The sequence below is a fragment of the Sturnira hondurensis genome, unplaced genomic scaffold (genome assembly GCF_014824575.4).
Source record: "Sturnira hondurensis isolate 20B ecotype Veracruz unplaced genomic scaffold, ASM1482457v3 Scaffold0008196, whole genome shotgun sequence".
Taxonomy (NCBI): domain Eukaryota; kingdom Metazoa; phylum Chordata; class Mammalia; order Chiroptera; family Phyllostomidae; genus Sturnira; species Sturnira hondurensis.
The window spans coordinates 20,915,847-20,930,693 of NW_028080827.1; the positions used below are offsets into that span (position 1 = coordinate 20,915,847).

At 53.3% G+C, this 14,847-nt stretch overlaps 1 protein-coding gene across 3 annotated transcripts in view; it reads left to right on the top strand.

The window, feature by feature from the left end:
• CORO2B (coronin 2B) overlaps positions 1-14,173 on the top strand; it is a 121,533-nt gene extending 107,360 nt beyond the window's left edge. For all 3 annotated transcript variants that reach the window (XM_037054225.1, XM_037054226.1, XM_037054227.1), the window contains exons 4-12: positions 2,272-2,421; positions 3,050-3,214; positions 5,163-5,279; positions 5,402-5,506; positions 6,059-6,155; positions 7,847-7,959; positions 8,291-8,381; positions 8,581-8,720; positions 12,335-14,173. In XM_037054225.1, the coding sequence (XP_036910120.1) occupies positions 2,272-2,421; positions 3,050-3,214; positions 5,163-5,279; positions 5,402-5,506; positions 6,059-6,155; positions 7,847-7,959; positions 8,291-8,381; positions 8,581-8,720; positions 12,335-12,466 (1,110 nt within the window). In that variant the 3' untranslated portion in view covers positions 12,467-14,173. The remainder of the gene's footprint in view (positions 1-2,271; positions 2,422-3,049; positions 3,215-5,162; positions 5,280-5,401; positions 5,507-6,058; positions 6,156-7,846; positions 7,960-8,290; positions 8,382-8,580; positions 8,721-12,334) is intronic.
• The last annotated feature ends 674 nt before the right edge of the window (positions 14,174-14,847 follow it).

Sequence of the window (14,847 nt, forward strand, 5' to 3'; positions counted from 1 at the left end):
ACTGGATTGTGATCGTGGAAAAGTGGGCAGCAGCCAAGTGTTCGTTGTTAGGGGATGACTAAATCCACTGTGGCACAATCACCCGGCAGATGTCCCTGTGGCCACTTCAAAAGATAAAGGTAGATCATATGTGGTGATGTGGAAAGAAGCCCCCATCCACTGTGACATGAGAAAAGCAAGTTGTAGAAGTACATGTATAATAATATTCCTTTGTGTAAAAAAGAAAGAAATGTGTGTGTGTGGTATGTTATTCATGTGCTCCGTGGTGTGTGTGTATGTGTCTAACACAAACATTAGTCTCCTCTCTTCAAGGGTCACCTTTCTCTGGTACATTTGGGGACAAGAGTAATATGTCTCCTCAGTAACTGCTGAGTCGTCTACCTGGGGCCCCACTCCGTCCTCCGACCATTCCCAGATTGGATGTCATCCCAGAAGGCGCTCACACAGTGCCGCCAGGGATAGGACCCTGGGCCTGCTAGGCCCCGTTTGTGTCACCTCCCTCCCCCGGGCCTGCCACCCTGCAGGGCTCTTTGGGAGTGCCGGGGTTAGCTGCAGAGCTGGAGTAACATGACAGAGAGGGTGGAGAGGATGGGGAAACATTCAACTGTCTTCTAATTACTCACTTTTCCCAAGTATGTTTTTGAAACAGAGAATAGTACGCCTAAAGGTGCTCCCAGTCCTCCACTGGACCCACCTTCGTCTCCCTGATGGCTCCCACACCTGCATATGCAGAGCCGGGTCTTCAGGGGGACACGCGAGTGGGAAATATTTTTGTAGTCGGAGGGCCAAGTGCCGAGGAGGGGAGCCTGCCAAGCGAGTTCCCTTCGGAGCACCCTCAGTTCCCAGCTTCGCTCCCCTGCCCCAGAGACTGCCTGGGACTGGCTTTCTGTAACGTGCTGTCTGTGTTTATTCAGAGCCTTCAGAGTTATAATCAAGCGGCTAATATTCCACATTGATATGACATATTAAACAGTTCCCCTCGGGTTGGTCATGTAGAATGTTTCTAAATTTTCTGTATTGATGGTGTTACCATGAACATATCATACATAAAGATTTTTGCTTATATTGGAATTTAAGAGTGAAGTCACTAAGTCAAAGAACATAATATAACTATCTTTATGGTCCCTACTGAAGATGACTCTGATTTCTGACCGTACCAACACTGGTTACACTACAGTAGAAGTCAGTTTTCGGTCGGCTGTTTAAGGAGATTGTAAGTGGTACCTCAGAGCTGTTTTCCCCCTTACTAGTAAGGGTGGAGCTCAGATTTTCAAAAGGTTTGTTTTAAAAGTGTCCTAAGTTCTAGTCACAAGAGTTCTTTCTCTTCACCAGCCAGATCATAATAAACAGCATTAATGATGCTAATAACAACAATTAGAACAAGAATTATAATCCTTCTTACTGCAGAGAACTTGACAGTTTACCAAGTTTCACAAGCAGTATCTCTTTTATTCTGCCAGTAGGCGAGGCCAGGCAAAGATTCCCCACCCCCCACCCCCCTCCATCTATAGATAAAACCGTTGGAACTCTGCACAGCCTGCTTAGCTTGAAAAGCAAGCCCACCAGGGCAGCTGTAAATACTTGGGGGTGTGGTCTCTTTTCTCTGCTTCTCGGTGAGTCCCCGCCTCCTCTCTGCAGATCATCTTTTCTGCGTTTCTGTCAGCACCCGGGAGCCTAGAAATAGCAGCTGCCTCCAGGCTCTGCCCGTCTCTTCCGCTCAGGCTCCAACACCTAATCAGGATCTCTGCCCCTTGGTTTACCACGTCTCAGCAGGGGCTCTGGGCTTCCCAGCCTCCCAGAGTGGTTCCCTCTGCTCAGGTGTCCATCCTGGGTTGGAGACAGAGAGGGGGACAAGGCCATATGGTACAATCAGAGGAGCTGGGGCTGAAGGCAGATCTCTTAGAAGGCTGTGGGAAGGGAAGCAGAGACAGGCTCTTTAATTCAACACGGGCTCGAAGCTATCAATGTGGGGGCCTCTGGGCCTGGCTAGTCCATAACATTAACAAGCCAGTGATAATCGTTGCTGAGGTCTGCAGAGACTTCTCGGAGAAAACCCTCCCACAGGAAGAGAGGAGATGGCCTCTTTCCTCTCTCATCATACCCTTGAACCTCTGTGCAGGCTTCACTCAGCTCTGCCCACCGCCCTGGCCCTGAGATGGCTCACCAGGCAGGTCTCAGAAAGCCTGATGTCAGAGGGAGAGACCATCGGGGCCTCTCTCTGCCCTGCCCACCCAGCTTAGACCCTCCACACCCCGCTCCGTTCCCCTGCAGGTGCGGATCTGGGAGATCCCCGAGGGCGGGCTGAAGCGGAACATGACGGAGGCTCTCCTGGAGCTGCATGGGCACAGCCGGCGCGTGGGGCTGGTGGAGTGGCACCCCACCACCAACAACATCCTGTTCAGTGCCGGCTATGACTACAAGGTAGGCAGCCCGGCAGGCTGAGGGCATGCGGAAGGAGAGAGAAGGGCATCTGTGGGGGCCTGTTGGAAGCACTGTTACTTTCCTGAGCGTGGTAACCAGTATTGTCTCATCTGTTCATTTCTTCATTCACTACACACAACTGAGCATCTTCTGTGCACCCCATCATTCCTGGGGTCCACAGAGGCCGGAGGCATCCGTACTGCCTTCTCTGGTGTTGATGGACTGGAAGTGAAGGCCACTCCGCGCCCACACTCTCCTGGTGGGGGAAAAGGGAGCAACCAGAGCTGCTGGAGGGAAGAGAATGGAGCCCAGCCCCCACCCCCAGGCAGGCCCTCAAAAGTGGTGTGCCAGCCACTGGAACCTGGCAAGGAACATTTACCCTTCTTGGTAGTGGCAGAAACTGAGCCCAGGCTGGAGCTGGGATCTGCCCGAGGATAGTGGTGGATTTGTGTGATGGGGACACATCAGCCTTTTATACAGAACTCAACAACAGCATCCTTCATCCCAGTCAGTGCACTCGGACCCTGCACGGGCATCTCTCCTGGGACCACTGGGTGTGGAACAGGGACAGGCGCCCTGTGACAGCAGCAGAGGGCTGACCCTGACTTCTGCTCGTCTGCTGTCTCAGGTCCTCATCTGGAACCTGGACGTGGGTGAGCCTGTGAAGATGATCGACTGCCACTCGGACGTGATCCTCTGCATGTCCTTCAACACCGACGGCAGCCTGCTCACCACCACGTGCAAGGACAAGAAGCTGCGCGTGATTGAGCCCCGCTCAGGCCGTGTTCTGCAGGTGAAGCCCCACTTTTTTGAGGGGAAAGGAAGGTACTGGGGCCTGGGGTCTAGCTTCCAGCCAGGACCGGGGAAAGGCCGAGCCAGCTCCCCTCTCCCAGGCATCTGGCCAGCCACCTCTGCTGACCATCCAGGTCTGGGCCCTTCTCAGCTCCCAGGAGCCCTGCCCTGTTCTGGGTGAGGAGGGGCTTTAGGACCCTTTCTTGTCCGCTGCACTCGATCCCCAGGTGGTGTTCTTCTGACCTGCTCTGGGGACTGAGCTGGCGCCACCCTTCAGCATGTGACTACTTGGGTATGGCGGTGAGGCTCACTGTGGGTCCAGGAGGAGGGGATTTGGATTCACTGCCCAGCCACCTGTGTGGGACAAGCATGGCAGAATGGCTGAGGCTGCCAGCCCCAGGGACAACTCCAAGTGAGGAGGTAGATAGTGAACTTAACTCCAGTTTTGGTTTTTTAGTCTCCTGGGTCTCGACTGTGAAGAAGGGTTGAGATGCCATTTGGAAATAGGAAATGGACATTCCCAGAGCACCTGAGGCATGCCCGTCACTGAGGTGGGGCAGAAAATTTGGGCTGAATTTGAGATTTACCTACTACCCTAGAAAAGGTTGGGGGTGATCTGGTTGTGTTCATCTTGGAGGAGTCCACTACTGTGAGGCTGGAGAGGTGCCCGCCGCTACTTCTGCAGACAGTAACTCCCCAGCAGTAGCATCATGGGCAGCACGGATCCAGAATCCACCGTGCGGCATATGGTGGGTCACGGGCCCCACATCGTTTCATTACTTAGTGCTGCTGACAGTCCTCCGAGGTGGGTCCTGTGGCTCTCCCCATTTCGCACACGGGAGCTCTGAGCCTTGGAGAAGGTAGAGGCTTGAATGTCACAGTCAGGGAGGAGCTAGAATTCAGTCCCAGCCAGGTGGACCCAAGAGCCCATGCCGAACAGAAAAAGGTGTCAGAGAGCAGAGAACCCGGCCTCCACCTCACAGCCATGGACAGGAGCCCAGAAGGGGGGAGGGTTACGCTTCTTCTGACAGAACTTGGGACTGAAATCCAGCGCAGGTGACCCAGCCTGGGTCTTTGCACTGCTCGCCAGCCTATGTTTTCTACCTGATGCTGACTCATGCTGGCAGAGGACGGTTGTGTATTGGCAGGAAAAGAAAGTGTCATGAGTTGGGAGGCAGGAGAAGAGGTAGAGGATGGCTTTGTAGGAGCCCCTGGTGAAGCGAGCCAGCGTGAGCCCCTGTCCTCCTGAGCCTCAGGTTCCTCACCCTCCGAGGTTCCTGCCAGTAGGTATTGCTCTGCAGGTTAAAAGGGAAGCCCTGCTGAGAGCACCTGGCACTGGGGCGTTGCAGGCCCTGCCCAGGACTTGGTCAACCTTAGCTCCCCACTTTCCTGCCCCTCCCCTGTCTGTGACAAGGCAGAGAGGCCTGTGTCCCAGTCTCAGGGCTCCACTGCCCCTTGGCCCCTGCATGTGTTTCCTGGGGCTCCTGTAACAAATTACCACACTCGGGTGGCTCACAACAAGAGGAGTAGGTTCTCTCCCAGTTCTGGAGGCCAGAGTTCTGTCATCAGACACACTCCCTCCCGAGGCGCTGGGGGAGAATCTTTTCCTGCCTCCTCCAGCTCCTGATGGCTGCTGGCTTCCTTGGCTTGTGGTCACATCTCTCCAAGCTCTGCCTCCACAGTCACTTCACCTTCTTATCTCTGCAGCCTCCTTATACCTGATCTAAGGGCTCTTGTGACAGCATTTAGGGCCCACTTGGATAATCCAGGGGATCCCTCTATCTTAAGGCTCTTAACATTACATCTGCAAAGTCTCTTTTTCCAAATAAGGAAACATCCACAAATTCCAGGGATTAAGACATGGATGTGTCTTCTGGGCGACCCAGTTCAGCCCACTACAGGACCCTGGTGCCTGGGCCCTGGCTCACCACCTCTTTCTGTCCCCCCAGGAGGCCAGCTGCAAAAACCACAGAGTGAACCGGGTGGTGTTCCTGGGCAACATGAAGCGGCTTCTCACGACGGGGGTCTCCAGGTGGAACACAAGACAAATTGCCCTCTGGGACCAGGTCAGCCGCAGGGAGGCCGGGTGGTGACATAAAGGGCGGTAGCTCTGGGGACTGCGCTGGAGTTTGGGAAGGTGAGGTGCTGTCCTCCCAGACATAGGCTGATCCTGGCCCTCTCCCCGCAGGAGGACCTGTCCATGCCTCTGATCGAGGAAGAAATTGACGGGCTCTCCGGCCTCCTGTTCCCTTTCTATGACGCCGACACCCACATGCTCTACCTGGCTGGAAAGGTAGTAGAGGATGGGGGCGGGCCTGTGGGAGACCCCCCACCCCCATCGCGCCTCTGCTCCTCCCCCACTCCCCTAAGAAGAGCCAGCCTAGCCTCTTGGGCCTTCACCAAATCCAGCCTGGGGTCTCCCTCTCTTCCATTGAAACCTACCCTTAAGTCGGACACTTATTCTTACTGAAGTGTCAATGGCGAAGAATTCCTTCAGAGGTGAACTGGAGAGGGTTTTACGTTGGAATAAGGATCTGAGCCTGAAGTGTAGAAGATTGTGACTAATGATGGAATTTGAGGCACCTGCCAGGAGATTTCTGACAAACATGGCCTGTTTGTCAGAAAAGCAACCTATTATACACACACACCAGCAGCAGCACCACCACCATCACCCCTGGCAAGTTCCCTGTGGCAGGCCCACCAGGGGCCTAAAGGCCAGGCCTCCCTGGTCTTGGACCACCTTGGAGGCACAGCAGAGGCTGTCTCCAGCAGATGCCTGGACCAGGGCTACTCAGTCCTCCCCTCTCCCTCAATCTTCCTCTCTTCCCTCTCTCTTTGCCCAAAGGGTGATGGAAACATCCGGTACTATGAGATCAGCACAGAGAAGCCGTACCTGAGTTACCTCATGGAGTTCCGCTCTCCAGCCCCACAAAAAGGCCTTGGTAAGGAGTCAAGACACTGTATGACTATTACACTGTAGAACAAGAGACTGGACATTTGGCTCATGGGTTACTCCCCAGCCCCAATAAACTATCAGACTCAGAAGGCTTCAGCCCATGGGCAAGTCAGAATAGAACCTATAGGTACTGCCCCTGTGAAGGTCCGCCTGCTGGCCTTCAGCCATCTGTCAGCACCCACTTGACTGGCTCATCCTTACATGGTGTTGGGCATCCTTCACCATCTCTGTCCATCAGCAGCCCACAGGGATGTGACTGTGTCACTCTTATTTGCAGAAGGGGAGACTGAGGCCCAACATGGTTCTCACATTGGAGGGTTTTCTTTCTCATGGGTGGGTGAGTAGGAGATGGAACAAGATGATTGATCTGGAAGTTTAGTTGAAGATTGCTCTAGGAACATGGATTTTGAAAGGGCAGGAAGGAGGCCACTGTGAATGTCTAGGCAAGAAACAGGGGTAGCTAGGGGGGTGGCATGGCTACGGGAGAGGAGGAGGAATCCAGGAGATGTGTAGAAGTAGAGTCAGCAGGACCTGGGGAGGAGACAGAGGGCGGGCCAAGGGTACCCGCTTCTCGTTCTCCTCACCTGTGGCCACTGTTGAGCCAGTGCCATGAACTGGGCACTCTCAAAGGTTCAGAGGTGCTACATAAGTCGTCCCAGGCAGATCACATAGCTGTTAAGTGGTGGAGCCAGAACTCATACTCAGTCTGCCGGCTCCAGATCCCGCTTTGGTACCTATGCCGCTTCCCCCAGCCCAGCTCCTGGGACTCTCTTATCTGGAAGAGCAGCCTTCCATTCCAGCTGAGGGGAGGTAGGCCCTTAACTCACATTCCATCATGGAGAAAGAAACACGTTATGTGCTCTTCACCATGCTGAGCAGTTCATGAGCTTCTTCACACTCAGCCCCCTGACCATCCCACGAGGGGCTGCTACCTTCCTCCACTAGCCAGTCAAGGACCCTGAAGCTCAGAGAGGTCATCCTGGGCCCAAGGACTCCCAGTCATAAAGAGGGGCAAAGCCAGGATTAGAACCGAGGTCTGCCCTACGCCCTAGCTTGTGTTCCTGACGCCACATTGCACTGCTCCCTCAGTAGGCGATCAGTAGATGCGGCTGTTAGGGACTGTGTGGCCGAAGTGCAGATACAGACAGTATGTGCACGCACACATGCACTCAGTCCTAGGACTATGACGGAACAGCAGTCCCGCTGCACTTAAATCTCGGGGGTGCATGGGAAAGGGGTTTTTCCTTCTGTTTTCCCTCTGAGGACCAAGGACACCAGTGCTTCAAGATGCCAGTTCATTTCAGCTCTGTGATGTTTTCGGTGACAATATTCTTTGACCTTGGGCAAGCCCCTTCCCTTCTGACCCTTAAGAGTCTTGTCTATAAAAAGAATGGATTCAATCTCAATATTTCTGCAGCCTCTTCCAGGTCTACAAGGCTCCAATTCTAAGTCATGCACTTAGGTGAGGCAGGTCTGGCCCACAGGGCTTGAGTCATCTCCCCCCAGGGACAGAACTGACTCAAGAAGCCCTTAGCCCACCCCCTGCCCTCTGCATGGGTCATTGCTCCAAAGCTATTGCTCCTCTGGGGTCTTTCCCCTGGCTGGGGACATCACAGAAGAGAGACACCAAGGGGAGAATCCCCTGGGCCCCAGAGAACCACGTGTGCCTGTCCGCAGGGGTCATGCCCAAGCACGGGCTGGATGTGTCGGCTTGCGAGGTGTTCCGCTTCTACAAGCTGGTGACTCTTAAGGGCCTGATCGAGCCCATCTCCATGATCGTGCCTCGGAGGGTGAGTGGGGCTGGGCAGGGCTCCCAAGGGCCCCATATTGAACCCTAGCCTGCTCTACGGTGACTGGAAACCTCGAGGAGCCCAGAAGAAGGAGCCCTTTTCCTGTGGACTGGCTGGGGTGGGGAATGGAGGACATGCCAAGGTGGGAACAATTTTGTCTGCTAATAAGCTCGGGGTTGGAATTCCAAGTGGGAGACCCTGAGTGCGAAGACTCGAAGGCAAGAGAACAGGGAGCATGGTTGGAGGTCAGTGAGGAGAAAAGTCTGACTGGAGAGCAGGGCTTTTCTCAGCAGCCCCCCATCTGTTCCCTCTTCTGCTCCCCACACTATAGTCAGATTCCTACCAAGAAGACATTTACCCCATGACGCCAGGCACAGAGCCAGCTCTGACCCCCGATGAATGGCTGGGAGGCATCAACCGAGGTAAGCACTGTTAGGGTGGGCTTCACAAAAGAGACCAAGACTGTGTGAGCTTTGCCTTCGGTCTGGCTCACCCCGTGTCCCCCACACATGCTCCTGCTGGGACTTTGCCTCGCCCTTGGCCAACTGTCAAGCATGGGGTAAATGAAAGACTGTCACTTCACAGTGCATCAGTTGTCAATGTGTCCCTTGCCTTTCTTAGATCCCGTGCTGATGTCTTTGAAAGAAGGCTATAAGAAGTCCTCAAAAATGGTGTTTAAGGCTCCTATCAAAGAAAAGAAGAGTGTTGTGGTCAATGGAATAGATTTATTAGAAAATGTCCCACCCAGGACAGAGAACGAGGTAAGGAATAGAAGTTCTTTCCTCCACAGGCCCTGGAAGAGTGAGACCTTGACATTCCAACTGTAGGCTGCAGGCCTTCAAACCAGCTCCATTCTGAGGCCTTTTTCTTTCTGTAACAAACACCCTAAGTAGCCTGGTGTTGGCTTCCATTACCCTGACCCCGATATGGAGAGGCTGGGGTATCACAGGGATATGGATGCCCCTCCTCCAGCCTTCAAATTCACTGACCCACACAGTTACACATGGATTCACAGTCTCCTCGTGCATCAGTCCAGAATGTCACTGGCACTTGGTGTTCCAGGAGATATGAATTCCTGCCTCACAGAGGAAAGCCAGTCCCGTGCATTCCAGCACTGCCTTCCTTCCCGGCCTTGGAGCACTGATGCGATCTCACAGCTTCCTGTTTTGTGGAAGATGCTGGGTGTTTATGAAGTGCTCCCTGTGCCATTTGCAGTGGGAGTATTCAGGGGCAGCTGTAGCTGGGTCTTGTCCCTGCCCCCGAAGGCGCCTCTTTCCAACCCTACCCTCAGTCCCTGGTGCCAAACAGCTCAGCTCAGCTCAGTCGGGACTTGCAGAATGCTCACCGTGTGCCAGGCACTTGGCCTGATGCAGCTGAGGCAGAGATAGCTGCATAGACCCACCTGCATGTGAACCCTGGCTCTCCCACTTCCTGGCTCTGCCTGAGCGAGTTTCCTGACCCAAGTCCGTTTCCTCATGGTAAAATGGGGATATGAAATGCTGTGAGCATGAGAGGGATACTCTATCTCTAAGTGTCTACACTCTTCCTGGCTGTGCTAAGTGCTCAAAGAAGCTGACTGTATTAGCTCTCTGTGGCCATGTATCAAATTACTCTAAAACCTAGTGACTTAAACCCACAAACATTCATCATCTCATAGTGTCTATGGGTGCCTGTGGCTCAAGGTCTCTCACGAGGGTATGCAGTATCAGCCAAGGCTGCAGTCACATCTGAAGGCTCATCTGCGTCCAAGTTCACTCACACGGTTGCTGGCAGCACTGGTTTCCTCCCAGGTTGTTGGACGGGGGGTCTCAGTTCCTCGTGGGCTGTCAGCCAGAGGTGCTCCCCAGCTCGGGCCCTTGCCCTGTGGACCTGTCCACAGAGCGGCTCATAACATGGCAACTGGCTCCCCTTGGAGCGAGGAAGAGAGGGTGTCCAAGATGGGAGGCCACAGTCTCTTTGTAACCTGACCTTGGGAAAGACATCGCATTACCCCTGCCATATACTATTTATTCGAAGTGAATCGCTAGGTCCAGTCCACCGTGAGGACAGGGGATAACGTGGGGTGAGGGGAATCTTAAAGGTTTCTTGTCACAACAACCTACCACTGTTACTCATAAAAATAAGCTATTCCTGACCTCTGGGACCTCACAGTTTTAAAGTGGAAATTGACAGGTAAACTGGCCATTATTATTCAATATATTTATGTGCCGTTATAGAGGGATGTTGAGATGTCCAGGGCTGGTTGAAATCATGTGATAAATAGGATTTGCTTCAAAATAACCCCTGAGGGGGGTGGTGCCAGGGAAGTGGGCAGGAGCCAATACCAAGAATAGGTGGATATCAAGCAGGAAAAGCAGTCACACGTCATTCGTTGAAGCTGGTTGCTGAGTAATTGGAGATTCATGGTGTTAATCTTCCTACTTTTGTATGTATTTGGCATTTTCTAAGACAAATTTTCTTGCGTGCTCTGAGAAGGTAGAAGCACCTGAGTTGCTTTGCAAGCCCACGCGGGCCACACCGGGAGCCTGGGCTCAGTTCTAGCGCTGGTGTGCAACAGGCTGCGTGGACTGGTGGTGAGAGAACGCCACCTCGCTATCGACTCGTCCGTGAGAATCAGAACCGAGGAGCCAGAGGAAAGTTGTGCAGAGTCTCTGAGCAGGCAGAACAGATGCCACAGTCCCCCTACACTGAGGCCTGTGCACTGCCCTCCCTGCGAAGAGAGTCCCTCAGAGCCTGCTGACTCCCGTTTTACCCGCCGTTTTAGTCTTCACAGCAGCTCGGAAGCAGCCCGTTAGATAGGGGGCTGCAAACAGCAGACACTCCGATCTAAGTGCGAAGAGATAACGGCGGGGCCAGGCTGGCCCAGGGGAGGAGATTCGGGGGTCTCCTCTGTAACTTCACCCAAAGTCACTGGATGGCACACTTAAATTAAGGGAAAGTATGGAGTGTTGATTACCCCCCAGTGAGGCCTTTCTAAACAAACATTGAAAAATTACACAAAGAAATGTTGAGAATTTGGAAGGCACAGGAGTATGTAGGAGCGGAGAACGTATCTTCTCTTAGACAAAACCAGGGCTGTTTTGTTGGTTTAAAAAACAAAGGCAGTTAAAAGAAGAAATCATAAAAATGATGTATTCTTCAAACCACTCACTTTTATTTAAAACAAATACATTCACTCAACACATTTCGAAGCAGGACCGTTTCTTTGAGGACATCCCTGGCTGGGCTGGGCCGGACTGTGCTTTTCTCAAATAAATCGCACTTCACCTCCAGTGTCATTTCTGTTGCATAGAAGAAGCACTTAAAAGTCAATCTGAAAGCAAAGCCCTAGTTTTTTCCAAGTTTCGCCCAGTTCTTTAAAAAGGAATGTCACCGAGGTTTGATTCACCTACAGTAAAATCCATCCTTTGTAGTGCGCAGTTCCCTAAGTTTTGACAAACGTGTAAAAGTGCTGATGCGCATGTAACCACCGCACACAATCCAGAGACAGAAAATTCCCCAGTGTTTTGTGGAACGTCACCTGCACCTCATTCAGCAGCAGCATTTTTAGCATCACCTCTACCAAGATTTTTCTAAAGCATTCAACTTAGTTTTCTAGAAACAGCAACTGTCTTATTGTACTCGCGCTTCATCAGTTTATAACCTATTTAATCACATTATGCAATTACCAGAACAAATGGAACTCCCACCAGGAAGTCTGAGGATGAACCCAACTGCTTGTTAGTAACTTTCAACTCAAGCGGGAGGGAGGGGTCTTCCCGGAGCCACGCCTTCCAGGCCTCAGTGTTCTGTGGCTGCCTGTCTATCTGTTTTACAGAGGAAACGGAGAGATGGGTTAATTCAGGGGGTCGTCTAAGACGGGGCCTGCCCTCGCCTGTGCCCAGCCAGCCATGGATCACTGCCTGGCGCAAACCATGGTGCTCCTGTGGTAGTCCCACGTCTGCAGGAAAAAGGCCGGATTCCATTCTGTATCCGGAGCCCCCTTAGGCAAACATTTTAGAAAGGTTTCCATGCAGAACGGTAACTAAAAGTGTTAGGTTTGAACCCCTAAAAGGGTGAGGCTGGGATGTTCGGGGAAATGGCCTGTGTGGGCTCCCCCCCCTTCCTCAGCGATCCCGAGTCAGGCCCAGGGCAGGTCGGTCTCTTCTCTCTGCCTCACAGGGGAAAGTAGGAGTCATGAGCTGAGAGCTGTGGTGACATCAGTCATCTGAGACAGCACAGGGTGGGGTGGGGTGGCGGAAGGTCTGGGGGAGGCGGGCAGAGGCTACGATGGGGATCTGAGCAGGGGAGAGGGGCGGGGGTGCCCACTCTGGAAACCACCTTCTCACCTCCTCTCTCCCGGCCCCTCCGTGGCCCCCTCTCTCTGTCCGCCCAGCTCCTCCGAATGTTCTTCCGGCAGCAGGATGAGATTCGGCGGCTGAAAGAGGAGCTGGCCCAGAAGGACATCCGCATTCGGCAGCTACAGCTGGAACTGAAGAACTTGCGCAACAGCCCCAAGAACTGTTAGCCCTCCATGGGGCTGCTTTCTAAGCCAATCTCTCCGTGGTTTCTACTCGTCTCTTACCTTCCCCTTATCCTGTGACCCCAGAGACAGAGCCAAGACAGGAGCTGGGGAAGAGCCTGAGGAGGAGAGCCCCACCTGCCACCTCAAGAACTGGAAGCTGATCTTTGATCTCTTGACCTCATGCTAATAAAAGGTCCCAGCCCCTCCTGGAGACCCACCACTGGCAGGAGACCCATCCCCTGCCTGCCACTTTCCTGGCTGGACCAAGACCATGGATTCCCTGAGGGGTGGTCTCCACAGACCAGGGAGCAGAGGAGGAAACTGGGACCCCCATAGACTTAGAACTGGAACCTTTCCCTTGCAAAGAAGGCTGCTGCCATGACTTCTCAGCACCACTGCTGGGGCTCACAGCACCCTGATGGACCATACTGTAAGGGCTGGATGGCAGGCATCACCTGTTCTCCCTCCCCTCCCCCACCCTCCCCCAGCAGCCCTGGAAGCCAGATTGGCCTGACAAGGGTTGCAGGCAGCCCCGCTCCTTTCTATCTCTTGCCCCCTCTCTCTTGTCTTCAGGGAATTAAGAGGATTGCTCGCCAAGGCCATAATGACCCCTTGCCTTCCCATGAGTCTCTTCAAAGCTCTTGCAATACTCCTTCCCCATTTAATTAGTGAGGCAGGCAGGGTAGGGAACAGTGTCCCCATTTTACAAATGCCAGCACTGAGAGCTGCACTGGCAAAGTGACTTACTAAGTCACCCAACAGGTCAACAGTGGACCCAGGTCCTAGGGTGTCCAGGCCAGGGCCCTTCCCACTGCATCAAGATGCCAATCCTCTGGCAGCTCCCCCAGTGCCCAAGTATGTGTGGGGAATGAGAACTGGAAGCCACTTCCACCGTCTGCCCAACACCAGTAGTGCCAATGTGTCACACTGCCCAGTTGAGGCCCCTCACACTCAGTGCCCCTCTATCCCCTTGGCCCCCCTGCCCTGTTCCCCCCCCCCAAGGGGACTCCCTCTGAGATGAGGCCTCTTCCTCCTGAACGTGGAGGCTGAGGAGGGGGAGTTGGGCCCTGGAGAAGGCGCCACAGGGGTCTGCTCGCTTTCACGAAGTGGATGATGCTCTGTGTGTGTCTCCCACCTCTATCTCAGCCACTTTCAGCCTTATGCTCATAGAATGACCACAGCCCCTCACATTGGTGTAGCACTTTAAAGTTTACACGGTTCTTCAATACATCGGATCTCATTGGAGTCTCTCATCTGCTCCAGGAGGTAGGGAGCAGTCTTTCCATTCTGTAAATGAAGAAACTAAGGAGTGGCCCGAGGTCACAGGACTCTTTGGAGATGTCACACTTCATTTGGCCTTCTACACATTTTCTTTTTCTCTCTCTTTTTCTCCATTTCCCACCACCCACAGTGTCCATAACCACTGTTCTTCACAGAACCACCACAGTTTGGGGGGTGAGATCTGGCCTGGGAACCACGTGGGTGCCCTCCCGACTCTCATTCACTTGGATCTGCCGCACACGTTGTGCCCCACACCGGCTTTTCCCGTGGCCACCCTGCAGGACATCCACCACAGGGGCCAGGGTTTCGTAAGCCCCTCCCGGTGACCTGGGCAGGGAAAGACCCCCGGCCCCTGCGGTTTCCCCCCAGGAACCACCCACCCTCTCGCCAGCTAGAGCAGCAGCTCACCCCACCCCCACAGCTGGACAGTGTTAGCTCTCATTGCCTCCTCCCCACACTTCTTGCGCTTTTTTTTCTTCCCCATTGACCTTTGTGGTCTTCTGTGATTATTTATGCTGCCTCCCAAGGATAGAATTGAAATAAAATGTTTTCAAATTACCAAACCTGCTCCTGGTCACCACAGTATCTTGATGGCCAACTCCCTGGCCACAGTTCCCTTGCCTTTCTGGGACAACAGACCACATCTGTCTCTACAGATACAATTTCACACTTTCACTCACCTCAGCAAGGCTTCTGAACCTCAGCACTATTGACATTCGGGGCCAGATAATTTTTTGCTGTGGGGCTGCCATGTGCACTGTATGAGTTTCAGCATCACCCTCGGCTTCTGTGGATCCTACCTGGCGGTGATAAACAAAAATGCCTCCAGGCATCACCCAAGGTCCCCCCGGGGTGTCAAAATAGCCTCAGTTGAGGACCACGGTTTTGCAGTTACTCGGCAGGCATCTGCTCTGTATCTAGCCCTGTGTTAAGATCTGGAGGACACCAACATTTTACACAGGAATGATTTCATAGTTCACAAAGCACTCTTCCATGAACTTGACTCTTGATCGTCATTCGCAGCAGCTTTACGTATGTTCTAATCTTATTCCCAGTTTCAACAAAGGGGTCAGGTGCAGTGTGGTGACATGCTCAAGGTCGCT